This window comes from Apteryx rowi, unplaced genomic scaffold (genome assembly GCF_003343035.1).
Source record: "Apteryx rowi isolate R43461 unplaced genomic scaffold, aptRow1 scaffold_301, whole genome shotgun sequence".
Lineage (NCBI taxonomy): Eukaryota > Metazoa > Chordata > Aves > Apterygiformes > Apterygidae > Apteryx > Apteryx rowi.
Window position 1 is genome coordinate 460,529 of NW_020449431.1, and position 17,656 is coordinate 478,184.

At 36.4% G+C, this 17,656-nt stretch overlaps 1 protein-coding gene across 1 annotated transcript in view; it reads left to right on the forward strand.

The window, feature by feature from the left end:
- The window catches only part of LAMA2 (laminin subunit alpha 2), a 288,465-nt gene that overhangs the window by 18,907 nt on the left and 251,902 nt on the right, over window positions 1-17,656 (forward strand). The window contains exon 3 of the mRNA XM_026070008.1: window positions 6,339-6,581. Within this exon, the coding sequence (XP_025925793.1) occupies window positions 6,339-6,581 (243 nt within the window). The remainder of the gene's footprint in view (window positions 1-6,338; window positions 6,582-17,656) is intronic.

Consider the following 17,656-nt stretch of genomic DNA (forward strand, 5'->3'; position numbering starts at 1 on the left):
GCCCATGAGTGAACTTTTATCTTACTAGAAGAGATGTAAGATTTCTGACTGAAACTTGGTTTGTTTTAGAGATACCCACCTTAGAGCTTTTCAGGTTCTACTATAGCAAAGTCTTTCTTATTYTTCCCCAAGAAGTGCTGTGGGCATCTTATGTGTGACATTCTTTACAAATTTTCTGGGGCGGATAATGCCCTGCTAACTAGTAACCAGAGTTGTATGTAACACTATAGGAAGAAAAAAACTTGTGTTGGAATCAAGTATGTGCAGCTTTCAAAAGCCCAGATTCCCCATCTGGTAGCAGCATTTCAGTTGGAAACAGCTCAGATGAGCAGGAGAGACGCTGTCATTAGAAGGCAAACTGCACCATGGTAGGGAGCTGTTCAGCTCTCTAAATTGATATTAGTTGATTCCTGCTAAGCATCTTTTTTCCCCATGCTAACATTTTCAATTACAGAGTTTTTAACTGTGAGCTGAATGTCTGAAACCAATGTTACTGTCTCTCAGGACAGTGGTAGGAAGAGATCTATGGCAGCTGATGGTTTGAGGAATTTTCAGAGCCACTCCATTCTTAAATTAGGCTTTTTTTCATTCCAAGTTGGATGTTGCAGTTTTAAAACTAGACTGAAATAAGAAAGCAAGGTATTTTTAAATAGCCAGTTCTTTGAAAATTCTTGTATCAAAGCTGTCTACTCTCTGTTATAAGTAACAGATGCAGGCAGTAACCCATAACAACACATGTGAACTGAAATACGACAGACTACATAAAATCATAAGGAATTGGTACTGGCCTTTGACAGCAAGAAGAGCTGCCTCACAAACTCATGAAAACTCTCCTTTAGCTCATTAACAGAAGTAGTTGGACTTGGTCTCTGTTTCAAATCTTAAGCCTGCGGAAAGTGAGGCTATTCCAAAAAAAAAAAAAAACAACTGCAAATGTAATATTCCATTTAAAAGAGATGTGTGATGTCCTGCATATGAAGACATCCGTATGTGTTGTAACAGTGATTTTTGTATGTGGATGTAAAGATAGAAGTTGCTGATAGAGAAACTGATATTGATTTAACTTCATTCAAAATACGGTTCGATAGGCGATCCCTGATTGCTGGTAACGCTAGGTATTAGAAGTTACTGAGTCTGGTAGCCTGATGGATGCAAGGTTGCTGCAGCTCTGTCTCTCCAGGTTCAGAGCCCGTATTCCTGAGAGAGCAAGGGACACACAGATATGCACACCCACAGCTGGCCACACAGATGGACATAAATAGACTATAGCGCCTTATCAGCACCCACATAAACACACAGCATTCGCACAGATCCAAACAGCATGGGCTGCACCATCCTGTTCTTCCTCTCCAGCTGATCAGGACTAAAGTCTGCTAGTRGCATATGTATGCATATATCCACAATATAGATCACTCCAGTAGCTGGCCTGAGATCCCCCTGGTCTTTTCAGTTGTTGGTACCTGAACGTATAAGCCCCAGAGGCCTGCAGCCCTACTCCAATTGCTGGTCCTCAGACTTCTACTCACTAGCTAGTCCCTCTGGAAGGAAGTTCACTAGCCTTCATACATACTCACTCAAAACAGAGAGTGCACCCACACAGAAGATAATTAGACACAGGATTTAATGATAAAATAGGACAGACTATAGTGATCAAGCTCAGGCAAGCGTACAGACCAGCTAGCTGTTTACACTCGACTGGTCCATTTTATCCCCTTTTTCCTCTGCTGTCCTGCACTTATTCCTCCCTTTCCCCACCTTTGGTCCCTCCCTTAAACATTCCATAATAAGTCTCACCCATTTGCACAATCCCCTTCAAACATCCTGTAATAAGTTACACACAGTCCAAAAATGCTCTTTCCCCTGCATCTTGTAATGAACCCCTGTAGCCAGTAATGTCCCGGTAGCCAGTTACCCATTAATCTGCAAGGCATTCTGCAACAGCTTCTTTGGTTGACTCATCTTGGTGGGTTTTGCACTGGGACAGTGGGTCTCTGCAGTGCTCAGCTGTCTCCAACATAACTTTTAAATGACTGGTTAAATAAGTTTGTGGGAGTTAAAAGATGTTTCAGGCCACAAGGTTTAATAACATTTATTCCAACCTGTAAGGAAACAAACCCTTTCCCAAATTCTTCACTCTTCTCAATAAGGAACACCATATTTACTTGACCACTGAACTAGAATAACAATCAACAAGATAATGTAATTACAGTAAATAAGTAGCTACACAGTTTACACCAGATTGCTAATGTAGACCTCCATTAGAGATATTACATTCCCCTGATGCGAAAATTAAATGGAAATACTGAAAATCTTTTATAGAATTGTGTGGTACTGTATTTTTTCTATGATGATATTCTGACTTGCATGAGCAGTTCCTAACTGAAGGATTTATTTTTTAAATAGAAGAGCAGGTGGGAGTCAAGCACAATGAAATTTCCTGCTTCACTAGCTAACCCTATGCAGATTAATGATTCACTTCAGCTCTATCTGAATAATATTAGTGTAGCAAATTATCCTGTACAGTAGGATGCACTTTTCTATGTCTTATGAGGCATTCATAAGATACAGTGCTGTAACTTATGGAAGTGTTCCTCAAAATGTGTGTTTTGCAGACTTCACTTTCATTACCAATGAAAATGAGACCCAAGACTCATTTTGTTTCTCATCTTGAGCTTCATATTGTTTATAATTTGGGAAAGGCTCAAAGGACTATTTAGAGTGTTTCCCTCCCACTCCCTTAATTATGCTGTGGTCACATGAGCAGAATAAGTGGAAAAAGCACCAGCTGCACTTTGGCAGCTGTGTTAATGGGTTGTCACATGCCACTAGGCAGTTTGATATTGCTCCATGTTCACATTCATATCAGCAAATTTTGATTTTCCAGGTTACATTCTATTGGACTTGTACAAAATCAGATGTGCTGTAAGATTGTACAGCTATCACATCATTTGACATAAGTCAGCTTATTGATGCTATTTAAAAAGTAAACCAGACGTGCTCCATGAATGACCCTGTGGGAATACGAGCTCAGAAACTTTGCTCCAGAAACCAGAGTAGGTTCACTTTTGTTTCTGATTGTGAAAAAAACACAGTAACAATGGAACATAAATGCAGCAGAGCTCAACAATGCCTTAAACTTTATTGGTGTTAGGATTCTCATGCAGCTAAGCTCTAGCTGGTAGCATTACAGTAACCAGAATACCATTGGCTAAGCAAGTCCACAGTAAAGGAAGGGTTACTCTTGTCCCTGGAGAAAGGTGGTTCTTCAATCAGGTAGAAAAGGGAAGACCCAATGTTGCTTCCATAACATAGAGTTGCTCTTAGAGCCATAAATCAGTGGCCATAAATTTTAGTCTTTTTTTCTGTATTAGTTGTTACTGTTAGCTTGTTCAGAAAGCACATTAAAGCAAAGAATGCATTGTGTTTCTTGTGTGTATCATGGCACTATAATGAGCTGGTCAAAACTCGTGTAGCTCTGACTTTTCTAAGCTGATACAGCTGCTTTTCTTAAAATCCACAGTAAAGCACTGTAAAGCATTGTAGAACTCTACAAGTTCTACATGTCCCTCAAAGAAAAGGTGTTCCTAAAAAGCATGGATTAGCTCCCTCTACCTACCTCAGCCCAGTCGTAGTGAGAAAGACCAAGAATAATATCAAAAAGGGCATGTATTTGAAGTCTCTGCTTGCTCATCTTCCCTTGACTGCAACAGGCATTAACAGCCTACTAACATTTAAAAATCTGGTCTGTAGTTCCAGTTCCATATCTCTGCCCATAGAAGCGTGTCTTTGTACATGACAGTGTTTCAGCCGCACTGAGGAAGGGAGACATGAAGGAGAAAATGGAGTGTTTTGCAGCTCAGTGGGATGTAGGTGGCTTGTCACCATTGCAGAAACCACTTCAGCAACTCTCCGATAAGAGGCTAAAAGACAGCAGCAGTAGTCTGGATCAGGCTGATAACTGTCACTGACTAGTAGCTAAAAAGAACCGTTTATGTGCACTATTTTATTTAACAAGCTTTTTTCCTAGTCAAGCTTAGATTAAGAAGAATAATGTCAACCTYGCTGTGACCCGCAATGTGCTGTTTCCTTTCCACTGCTTTTTTTTATAAAGCTTTGCTACAGTTTTCTTGTATGAAATATATTAAAAATAATCAAAGCCAAAGGTATATAATAAATTACAGTCAAACAGTACACTATCCCAGAAGGTAAGAACCAGACTTCAAACAAATCTGGAGCAGAATGTGCAGGAAATGTTATTAAAATAGGGCTCTAATTTGAAAAGTAATTTTAGAAACTTGCACTCTCCTACTCAGCCTAGTATTTCAAAGCAAGCAGACAAAAAAAGGACTTCCTGTTGTTTACGCCTCTTGGCCACACAGAGCCAACACATCTCAGATGTTTGCAGAGCTAAATGTTTTCTGGCTAAAGGCAATATTTAACATTGAATATCCTGTGAGGTTTTGCAGATTTTACGGCTTCCACAGAGGAAACAATAGATGCACGCATAAGACTATGAATATATTGTCAGCTAGGAYCTAAACCAGAGATCTTACACTGTGGAAGCCCTAACAATGGATTTAACCTTAGTTATTATCCCCTCAGCATTTAAGGAATGCTCTTATAATGAGGACTTGGAATAAAATATTWAAAAAAAAAAGCTTTTAGAAAAAATTCTGCAATCTCTGTTCAGAATGGCTTGAGCTGAAAGAGTTTATGTGATTTGACAATGCAGATACAAATAAAAATTACTGCAACGGATTCTTTACTCATGCAAAGAACAATATATGAAATAACTGTATAGAAAAAGGAATAAGTTAGTTCCTTAAAATATAGCTGTTACTTATTTTTCTTAGGAAATAATGAATGATTAAGCACTCCAGCTATTTTGTTTCATTTCAAAAAGTCTAATATTTTGTGGAYGGGTGGGGGGGGTGGGAATTGAGGGTGGTATTTAAATGTTGTGGGTTTTTTCTGTTTATTGTAAATAACATTTGTTACCATGACCAAGTGTAGAATTTGTGGGCACAGTTGCATCTATCTCTAAGTRAGACTAGATAAGAGAGGAAAAGGCATTCATGAAACAGGACAAATGATTGTATGAGTACTACTGGAGCAATGGGATGAAACAGGTTTCTCCTTGTCCCTGGAGTTTTTTTGTTACGTATTTGAAGAATAATGTCAATAATCTGAGATAATTTTCCACAAATGCACAATTATACACAGATTTTTCCGTTTGAAATAAATACAGCCTGACCAACTTCTTATTCCCATTGAAAAAATTTTTCTTTCAGTAACTGACTAACATAGGATCTTCTTTCACCTGCATTACTAATTGCCTAAATATTCATCAGATTTTCTGTGGACTAAGTTTGAATCATGCAGCTTCTTTACAGTGACTATTCACTATCCAATTTAGAAAATATTAGCTTTTAAATCAACGCTATTTTCTCCATGATGCCCTCTGGCATCCTCATGTGCAGACTAACAACACTGCATCTTAAAAACAATTATTTGCTATATGCTCTGCTTTTCTAATGAAAATAGATGTTTCGTTTCCTTAGCTTCTGTTTTACCCCTGTAGCACCTAGATGTTACTATGTACAGAAGAGATACTGCATCACTAACCTATGTTACTCTGTGGTTGCAAAGTACTGTTTGTGGCTTGCATTCATGCAAGCCTGTAAACGGAAATAAGCCTGGATACATCAATTGAAAAGGCAGRTGAAATGGACTGTAATGAGCATTGATAACACACTTCCATTCTGTTTATAGTCATATTTGATGTATCTCTGTCCTATAAAGTTTATTTATGGCCACTGTGCAGAGCCATGTGATTTAACCAAGAATGTTTTATAGATAGATGTGATTACCTTTCAGTGGCTTAAACCTATGTTTTTTCTTAAGAGCAATAAAGCTGTGGTAGAGTTTGGCAACCGGTAAATGTTACAGAAAGTATATGTCCGTAAATATGTATACAGAAACATAACCATTTGTACAAATTGAAAATACTTGAAAATAAACTTGACAAACATCTGACTGAAGTTGCAGCTTAACAATTATCTAGTAAGTTATGTGGAATTCAGAGTGCTTTTTAATTCTATTTGCAAATATCAGCTGTCTTAATGCAGCTTATCTTTTTTAGAAATGTTAATGCAGTGAATTTATTTCTATAGTTAAAGAGTTTCAATGGAATTTGAGGCCATATTGCATTTCTAGGGAAAAATTTTCAAACAAGACCTTATCATATTTACTTTTCTTAGTTTGGTAGGTAATAAAAAAATGGAATGAATTTATAATCATATATTTACATATATTTTAACAATTTGGATATTTTACAGATTTTTCAGATAGCATATGTTATTGTGAAAGCAGCTAATTCACCTCGACCTGGGAACTGGATATTAGAGCGTTCGCTTGATGGTGTGGACTACCAGCCATGGCAGTATTATGCTATCACAGACAGTGAGTGCCTGACACGATACARTATTCATCCCCGTCCTGGAACTCCATCCTATATGAAAGATAATGAAGTTATATGCACTTCTTATTATTCCAAGATCCACCCTCTGGAGAATGGAGAGGTAAGATCAAATGTTATTCCATACCCAGGAGCCCTGCAGAAAAAAATATTATGCTGAATTGACAAATATGTGCCCTGAGTAGAGAGCAAATGTTGCGATATGCTTGAGAAATGGGGAGGTAGTCTGGTTGCTGTTGTAGAAAGTAATCATACGTGGTCCTATTTAAATGCATAAGATGTAAACTCTAATAAGCTTATTCTACAAAGTAAACCAGGAGGTAGAAGGGTTACTCGGTCAAACTAAGCACTAATAGTTTTAGACACTTTAGAAAGTTGAAATATGTTCCAGCATCACTTGTCAGCACAGATAAAAATACTGGGAAAAATCATGGATCCAGTGAAGTCATTAGAAGATTTTTTGTTCAAGTCGCATTTTCAGTCTCTGTGTATCAKTTGGGCTGTTGAATGGTAATGGCTTTATTCAGTGAGTTTTATATATATGTTTACTTATTTAACAGCTTCTAACTGACCCTCTGCCCCTGCCCACACCTGTTCATTCTTTCCCTGTTAGAGGCCCATGCTCTTTCATTGTGAGCCCAGCCACATGAATCACAGACCAGTCATTTGGTTTAACTGAGAGTATAGAAAAGATGTGGTGGAGGTGAGAATGAGAAACAGCAGTTGACAGAGCTATGCCTCAGCTGCAATTACAAGGCAAGTGTAACAACTGTAGTGAAGTTCAGTCTTTTCAGCTCCTTAAAATGGAGAGAGGATTGTATATGTATACCAAATCCCAACAACTGTATATTCATCCCTGTGTTTTTTTCAGCGCTTGCTACCTTTGCAAATAACTTGGTAATTYGAGGAAATAAAGTGACTTGAATGTGGACTAGATCTGAAATATTTATTTACTTATAGATTCTTTGGTGTCTAGTGATGTTCTATGAAATTTTAGTTTCAATATTTATCTTTCTGCTAAATTTTTCCTTTCCATTTTTTAATTGTTAAATGATTTATCCCCATCTAAAGAAGTAAAAACTTATTCTCTTTTGTTTCTCTAATATGCAAAGCAACATTCATGTGCAAAATAATTACTACAATTGTTTTTGAGTCCTGGGTATAGATGTGTGCATGTTGCTCATATGCACAGGCAATTTTCAGTGCCAGCTGCAAAAATAGAAAAATGCAGCTTCCAATGTAAATATCCTATGGGTATATTTAAAAAAAAAGTAAGCTTGGATCTAAAGGATGCTGGTATAGGTTATCAGATATGAAATCAATTGCACTTCTAAGAAAAGCCACTACTTTCTATGGGTGTAGTTGTATCATTTGAATGGGTGTTTGTTCTTGTAAAATGTAGAATTAGCAGATGAAGTGGAATGGTAAGAAATAGTGCATACATAGGTGCTATGTTTTGAAAATGTCTCCAAGTAGGTGCCTCTTGAGCAGTGACCAGAACATGCAAATTAGCAGTTTATCACTAAGAAATTTCGTAGTTTGCTTTGAGAGAATATTTCTGTAATGAAAATATAATGCCAAAGTAATTATTCCAATACTTCAATTAATTTATATCATTCAGTTTCTTTGGTAATGTAATTCTCTTGCAAACGGGTATTAGTGATTCCAATAGTCTGCTGTCCTCTTGGTTTTATTGTTAAGCCCATGCCTCCTTCTGTTCTTTGTTTGGTTGGTATGAGTTAAACAGCAAAGGGCCTTGATTTAGCATCCACTTGTATATCCTTGACTTAAACATCTGCTTAAGCCCTATTGACTTTAGTGGAACTTAACTCTTACATTAAATGTGCAATTAAGCATTTTTAACTGGGTCTGATGTGCTCTACTTGGTGTTCTTCTCTGTACCTAGTAAATGACGAGCATCTGATATACAGTTTCTTTAAATGGGAAGAAGACTGGGAGGAAAGGAAGAATTCATCTGTTGAATTCCAGTTAGCAGAGCAGAATTTTTAGATACAGGCATATTCTATGAAAGATGTATCATTTAAGCCATCATAAACAGCTAGTTATTAATCTGAGAAATGGCCCTAATAGAGACAGAACATTTTTATAAGAAAAGCCTAAGGTTTAATTTGTGTAGTCACTGGAAGAGTGTGATTCCACATAAATTAATATGCTTACATTTTTTACAATATTCTTTTCACAGGTAAAACACTAGTCTCATCTGTCTGACTAGCGACAAACTGCATTATAAAATACACAGCAGCCAGGTTAATCCTTTTTCATGTTCCATCAAACATGTAACATGAAATATAATACAATTTATACCAATGTCAGATTTACTTGCAGTTACATTGTAGGAGTTATCTGACTGGCTCCYGGTCTTTCAGTGGAACTACATGTGCATATTGTTTGCTTTTGTTCCAGGGTAGAACTTTTGTTCTATGCACCAGACATTACAGGGAAAATTTTCTAAGACAGAGTTCTGAAACACGCCTTAAATATCTTTCCTTTGCTTGAAAARCCTTGAGCTGTTTAGGCCACACCATTCTGGTGTGTGCTCAGGAAACCTGGTCAAGTGCAGAAGTGTAGGTCTACAGGCCAGTCCCAAAGCCAAATCTGTGTCTACAGTAGCATTTGAAATTAAAACTTGGTGTCTTAGAGAAAGCAGAATACTTTCTTTTCACCTATGCTTTCAATTAACATTTTAGTTAGTGACTTGATTGATAAGAGTATTTCTAGAAATCTGTATTCAAGCAAAACAGAGTTTGGGGTTTTAATAGTGTGACTATTTGCACCAGAAATAGCTTTTTAAAATGTTTTCTTGGCTAATCACAGAATTTTTTTAAAAAAACAACAAGCCAAACTGTGTAGTTTATCTTCAGCTTGGTCTAACCAACACAAGTTCAAGTTCCTCTCCATCAAATACAAGTAAACAATCCATAGACCAGGAATTATTTGCATAAAATGATTCTACTGAATATTTTCATGAATTAGTCAGAAAGTGCGTAGTGGCAGCTTGTGAACAGTGAAAAAAATGAGCAATTCTGTATCTGAAATAAGGAAATTTCTCTCAAAAGTATAGACTTAAATGCAGAAAGATTGTTAAAAATCCAATTTCCAAACTTCTAAGATCAGTGATAACTAAAAATTGTAAGAAGGTTGGGACATCTTTTATATCACACTGCAAAGGCAGACTTGTAGCATGTATGTTTCTGATATGCCATCAATAAATGAAAAGGCTAAAATTTTCCAAAATATTATTTCAATATGAAAAAGCAAGTTCTACTATTTCAGTGTCCCCAAGCCAGGAAGAGAGTATCTCTTTCAGTTATATTAATTAATTACTCATTAACTTAATTGATGTTTCTTGCTTTAATAGTAATTTGTTTGGCACTAACAGAGAAAGAGTTATTTATATAAGGCAAAATAACTGGCAAGACATGGCTGCTATTTTGGGGAAAAGAAGAAAGACCATTTTGTGACATTTTCATCTTTACTTGAACACCATATCTGGATGCTATTTTTTTTTTCTTTGTTTCCTCAGATCATCGTTAGTTTGAGAAATAAAAATTAGTGTGTTACCATAGTGATTTTTGCTTCATTTCCCTGACACAGAAGCTTCTGATGTTTACATCTAATTTGTACCTTTTTTGTTGAAATCTCTTCTTCTTCTGCTAGACTACAATTTGTGTCACAGCTTGTATATGTTGATGGCCAGGTGGATGTAAGATTCTGGACATGAACTTTTAATATCATATTTCTTTCTGTGAGCTGTATGGAACTTTTGGTTAGTCATTGCTTGTTTGAACAAGCATGCATAGTATATATATTTTGATGTGTGGAATCTTACTTTCTGCTTGTCATAGATGTCAAAGCTGAACTCTCTCAAGACTGAAGGTGCTCGAGTTGCTTCCTGTAATATATTAGGAAAATGTACATCTTTCCGTAGAAAATGAAATGTTCTATCTGAGCTGCAGTTCCTTCAAATAAGGAAGTTACACTTAGGAAAAAAGTGTTCTTCAATAATACATTGATTTTTAAGTACTAAGTATAGGCTAGGAGAAAATACTTAGATCAAAAATAATTGTTTTATCATTTTTTTCTCATATAAGCAATTCTTTATGCAAGGAGTCATTGAAACTCAAATCCAGTGAAGACAATGGGAGACRGGTTTAATTAGAGCCTGATACAAAAGCACTTGCTTCTATTGAGAAGCCAAGAAGAAAAGAAATCTCATCCTCTGGGAAACATTGAGTTTCTCCACAGTGAGGCTTTCTGAAAGTATCAAAACCAAGAAAAGGATGTGAATTTAATTCCCTCTTTCGTAAATCTTAATTCAAATAGCCAACTGACTACATAGTCCATGTTAGTATGATTACATATAGGAATTCTGACAGAAAGTGTTTTTTTTGAATTATAATGATTCTTGATGCACAGAAGTTGCATAAACTTACAAGGAGGAGAAATCTCTCGCTCTTTGTGGTAGAATATGTTGTCATGTTCTATTGCATTTCATTTTTCATGGCAGAATAAAACTGAGGTGTATATTAGCTGTATCAGAATGCTGTGAGCATCAGTCCCTGGTAATTGCTGCAATAGTAGTTTGGTATCATGAGGAGAAATCCATAAATGTATGTCTGCCATAAATTGTAACCAATGAAGAAGGCCATACATTTGTATTCAACCTAACCAGGCAGTGGGGAGGTGAAATTTCAGGATTCGGTAAGTATTTTCTTTTACTGAATGAGAGAAACAAAAATTCTAACCCTCCTCTGGGAAAGGCTTTTCCTACATTATTTTCAGATGTTGAGAATGATCTACCTTGATTTTAAAGATCTAAAAATTGGAAGGCTTTAGCCCTATAGTTGAAGGAAAGTCATGTGATTATAGAAACAAAAATGCCACCTAATTGCTGTATGCCAACTGTATCAAGTTTCTAAAATGGCTGTCTGGACACTTCAGATCAAACACAGCCCTGGTCGTTGCTTGTTTGTTTTCAGCCAGTGGCATTTGGGAAGCAATTGGTATAAAGATCAGACAGTAAATTCTCTACTATTATTAAGCAGATAAAATATTTCCATATCTGCTACTTACACTTTTTTGAAATAGTTTGGCCGAAATGTACTTTTTAAATGACTCATCAATGTTAAAGTCCTGGGCCATTTGCTTCAACAATGTCAACCCACTTTCAGCACCAGTTTTACTGTGTAGGCTTAACCAAATCAGAGGGGAAAAAAAGTTATACCCACAGAGACATATACAGTGTTCGTGTAATATKGATTCTTAATAAATAAAGCAGTGCATGAAAAAGGATTTTAATGTAACTATTAGATATCAGAGCTGTGTTTTATATCCAACCTTTCTCAGCTTGTGGGATTTCCTCATCCTGATGTGTTTTGCCCGTTTAGTACTCCCAATGAATCCATCTTCCAGCCTTATCTCAGACCCATCTAGAGTTCTTGCATTCACAACATCCTTTGACAAGAAGTACCATATGCCTAGTACCTATTGTACAAAGAACTATCTCCTTTTGTTTCTTTTTAGCCTGGCTCCCACTGGTTTCATCTGATGGTCCCCAATTCTTGTGCTGGAAGAGTTAGTGTACGGTCATTCTGTAACCACACTCTTCATGTGCACTCTTCCTGTGCAATGTGCTCTAGGTGACCCTGCTTGAGCAGGGGGGTTGGACTAGATGATCTCCAGAGGTCCCTTCCAACCTCAGCGATTCTGTGATTCATGCCATTTATGATTTTTTAGACTTCTGTCATATATTTACTTAAGTAGTCTCTTTTCCAGGCTGAAAGGTTCTAACCTGTCCTGTTGTGTTTTGTTTGGAAGATATTCCATTCTTTTCRTCATCTTGTCCTTCTCTGAACCTTTCCCAGTATGAATATGTTCATTTTCAGATGAGGGATAGTATTCAAGATGGGGGTGAACCATGGATTTATAGAGTATTATGTTTTCTACTTTGTGATTTCCTAATAACTTGCATTTGACTTGCCTTTTTTGACTGTTGCTGAGCATTGTTGCTCACCAAAGTCTAACACTTTCTGTAGGAAAAAAAATATGAAATCCTTTTTGTAATAGCCTGCCCCTAAATTCTGTACCACTTGTGCCTTGCTGGCTTCCTTTTCATCTTCAGGTGTTAAAATTCCCACTTTGTTTGCTTTTTCCCCCTCATCTTTTCATCCTTATTTACTTTACCTCTTTAAGCTGTCTTTTTTACCAGATCATGTGCACTCCATCTCTATTTTTTTGTTTAAAATCTTTTTTTWAAATTTTCTTCCTCGCCTCATACAATTCTTTGGCAGTTACAGTTTTCTCACCTTTCCTACAATTCTTAAAAAACTAAGATGCCAAAGCCAGGAATGCAGTGCAGATACTTAGTTGGATGGGCAGATATGAGCATACTGTGCTGGCTGAATGGACTGTGTCATACCTCCCATGTCTGTATAAATATCATTGGCATCATTTAACAACTGGAGTGATGCCAGGTATTAAATTGARCTGTGAACTACTGAACTACTTCTGAAAGCATATGGCACTCATGTAGTATTGTGCAGGCCTGTATGAGATTTTTTTGTTAAGATTTCCACAGTGTAGAACCTTAACCTTATTCTGTCCAGGAATTCAGCCCACAGGAAGGTTATATCTTTACTGTGGGAAAGGTAGTACTAACTGTTCATCTTACCAAATTTCCCACATGGGTATTTCAAACATAGATTCCCGGGCAAGAGAGAATACTGAATAGTTGATGCAGTGCAGTTTCCTCAGTTCTGTTTTTTTACCCATAACTAGTGATAGATGAAAATTACTTGGAGAATGTTGTCAGAAATATATTAATACTAAAACATCATACTTCTGAAGGATTTCTGAGATGACTGTCAGTCAGTGAAACTGCATAGTATTATTTCCATGTTCACAAAGGCAAACATTAAAGACCAAAGGACTTTGGCAAGAGCTTTCTGTCAGAATGACACAGGTTTTCTGAGTCTTCATCCTACCCTTTAGCAACAAGAATGTTCTTCCTCTCTGCTATATGGCGTTAGCCAGCACTAAAGCTAAAGTGGGGGACTAATGGAGAGGGCAGCTGTAGTGGGAGTTAGGTTACCTGATATCACCTTCCTTTTCCACACAAGAATTTTCCTGTCCCTATTATTATAGTGGTGGGAATGATATTGTAATGAAGATGATGCAGCTGTGTTGCTCCTTTAAACTCTTAACCTCTTGCTTCTGCTGTGATGGTAGCAATGTAAGTGTGAGGTCAAAAAGATACAGTTTCTGTGGCAATAAAGGCTGATCTGTCTGAGCCCATTCATCAGCTTTTATTCTTTTCGGTCAAGTGGAAGTTCAAAGTATGTATGAAACATGCAAAGAAGATGTTTAAATAAATAAAAACAAGTGCATTGATACTACCTTTTTTTTATTTGTTCACTTGCCATACAGCTCAAATGCCTGTACTTTGCTCCTTCTTAAAGCCCTTTTTGTGCTGCAGGTCTCAACTCACTTTGAAAACTCTTTTTCCCCTGTAATTTGCTGCTCCTCCATGCCAGTGTCAGACCAGTGATGTCAGGAGTGTTGAACTCTGCTGCTTTCCAGTGTTTTCCTGTTAGTTTTCTCCTCTTCATGCCTTATTGCTTGTCCTGCTCACTATAGTCTGATTGACTTGCAGGGAAGAAAGGGAAGAAAGAGAGACTTACAAATGAACTGTAAATCCAATTCTCCCCACAGCCAGATTTAATCCTTTTTCACCAGGAGTCTGAGATTGTCAACGCTAAGAGGACAGAGGGTCAGAATTTTCCAGAGTACTGAAATATATCCAGTTGAAGAGCAGACTGAAAATTTTCTGAGGCAACTTTTTTCCTAATAGCAAGTGACATAGATGCTGCAGGATTCCACAGACATTTTGCACAGGAGTTTATGAATTGAAGTAGTCATATTGCCTTTATAATTCCTATTTTTAATTTGACCTTCTCAGCACCTAACCTGCATTCAGTGTCTTGGCCTTACTGTGGAATCATTTGCTGGAGTTTGAGCTTGAATTACTGTGGTAGTTTTTGTTTTCCATAACATGAGATGTAGAAAAGGAACCTGTACAGTGAAAAATAATGCCGGTAATATCTCTCTCCATGCACTCAGCTGCAATCTCCCAAGGAATTTCTCATGAGCATGCTAGATTTCCGTATATTTCATGTGTGCATCTCTACATTTTCTTAGATTATTTGTAAGATACAGCACATGTTGTCTTGCACCAGTATTTTGTTGATATATTGTCATTGCAAAGAAGGGATGATGGAAAAAACTAGGTAACAATCTATTTTTAATGGATGAAAGTGTTCAGAAATTTATACTGGTTCTACTTCCAACATCACAGGTTAGACAAAGGCTTTAGACATAGACTAATAATGCAATCTGAGTCAGAAATTCCAAAGTAGGGCTTTGCAAATAACTTTTTTCAGTTTGATGTCTGAACAGGGAGAATAACAATAGTTCTAAATTATTCAGATTTTCTTTCAAAACAGTAAGTGGGAAATTTTGATTTTGATCAACATGAATTGTTCCATGAGATGCAAAATGAAAGCATTTTATTGGATCATCTTCATTTAAAAGATTTCAAAGATAGTGAAAGCTCATTTAACAGAACTGTGATGGAAGGACATATGACTGGCCTTCTTTTAACTAAATGTTCAGCTGGTACAGGTCTTGTCAGACGTAGTCCTTACATCCAAGATCATGTTCCCAGGTTGTAGCGTACTCTGAGTCAGGCTATATAGTCAGGTGGCATAGTTTCATTTTGTATAAATAAAGTTTTTTCTGGACTGAAATCCAAGTGTCCCATCAGCTTAGGATCATTCTCATCCTCTTGCTTTGTCTTATATGTGAACTATTAGTAATTTGTAGTACTTAGTAATGTGTAAGTGTGGAACAGAGCCAGCAGGATCCTTAGTTAAAGGATGCTGATTATTAAAGAAAGAGATCTTCACACCGAATTCAATAACCTTTGGATCAGGTCTTTTCTGAAGCCTGTTTATCTCATTCGGGCATGTCAAGTGCTATCCRCACTTAAAGACTTAATTCAGTGTTCCACCACTTCAGTGATTCACCACTATGTTTAACATTTTAGATTACATCGTACTTTGTTCATATTTGTGCTGGTTTATATTTTTACTTCACACACACACACCCTTTGTGGCTGCAGCAGCTTCAGGAAATCTTGTGGTCAAGCTGTGGGTTTGGAGATCACCTTTTTCCTCATGGTTTTTGTGTATGATTGGTCTCACTGAGATGACTGTGATGATTTCTACTAGTGACTATTCCATTCTTGAGTGTTTTGAATGTGCAACTTAGCTTAAAATGTTATTTGTGTCTTCTGGGAATGGATAGAATACAGTTTTTCTTCAAAAATTTTGGCACTTAAGCTTTCAGCTGGAGTCCAAAAATTCAAATTAGAGCAATCATGAAAGAAACAGTTTATAAAGAGAAATAAGACAGATTTGAGCTTTGGGCAAAAATTCAGGTCTAGTCCATTTTGTTGCTTTTGGGGTTTTGGGTTTTTTTTTTTTTTATTTGATTGATTGAAGAAAATTAAACTTAGTAGCTTACCTGAAAAGAAAAGTCATTTATAAGTGACTGCCAAATAACTAGGGTAATTTTATATATTCCATGTACACAATGGTATATTGCCTCATTAATATGAAATTATTGACTAACATTTCATGATATATAGTTCATATATATGTAACAGAAGAAGAAAGACAAGCAAGTGACATACATGCTCAATAGCATAGGAAAATTTTCGAAAGCATTTAATATGTGATTAAGACATCTTTAATGATTCTATTGTACATGATGACAATAGTCTTTGGAATCATTTGTTCAAATATTTTACAACTAGTCATGCAAATCAATGATTCGCATGATAGCAAGATTCCTTGTTAATGTTTGCCTGAAAAAAAAGAAAAKGAAAACTTAGAGTAATATTTTTACGTGATTGTTCATACTGAACTTGGGTTTCTGACATTTAATATTGCAGAAAAGAGAGTGGATGTAAAATAGCTAATTTATATTTAAATTATGCACCAAAGAGGAAACAACTGTTAAAAACTATTTATAAGTAGTACAGCAATCTGCCATTATTGTAAAAACAAGAAGAAGGATATTTGCTGGTGGACCAAGTTAGAATGAAAAATTTCCTTTGTGTAGTTAGTCAGACTATCCACTCTTCTATCTTGGCATGCCTTCTGTCCCTGAGCAGAAACTTCTGTTGTAATTTCTACCATTTCTGGAAAAAAGAAAAATGATTAATTATATGAATCATAAAGCTTAAAAAGTAGTAGTTTTAAAGTGACAACATACAAAGCATGTATTGTACAAACAGTGTTTCAGTTTGAAGTTGAAGAAGCAAATTGATTAGGTGATTTACCTTTTTTCTTTAGCATCCATCATTTACTGATTGCAATTCTTACTGGAAAGAGATTAGAGATACTCAGCTTTGCATAAATTTATGCTAGTTTTTCCAAATAATATGAGGAAGATTCATACCAGTAAATGCAGCCTCACTTTATAACTCAAATCACTGTTTAGAGCTGGTAGAGTAGGGGGAGTAGGAACACTAGGTTTTGGTACTTACCTGTAAGTAAGTAATGATCCAAACTTGCTATTTTTTTATTGGATTTAGAAGCTGATTTTTGTGCAGTAGTAGATTTCATTCCAGCGGAGAAACAAGAGCTCTGTGTACTTGGTGAGGGTTTTGCTCTTCTTGTGCTTGACTATGGGAACTGAAGATCCGCAGTGAGTGGAGGGGTTTTTTTCTTTTTTTTTTTTTTAATGGGAACTGATATTTGAAGACTCTACCCACACAACTGAAATATATAACAAAAAGTCTTGTTTAAATTAAATATTATTTGTAATGAGTTTTCACTAAGAAGTAAAACCTGGAACATTTATTTACTTTGGCTATCTATCTGTTCCTGCAAAGAGGAAAATGTAACACATACAACACAACTTTCTGAGTTTTTTGTTTGTTTGATTTTAATTACTAACAGTCATGAAGGATTAGTGGGAGGAAGAACAGTTTAATTCTTTTTGTATGTGTGGGGTGGCCTCCTAGGGACAGAAGGGCTTGCAGACCTGGTAAGGATGATAAGCAGATGAGAGATGCAGAGATGAGAGAGAAAA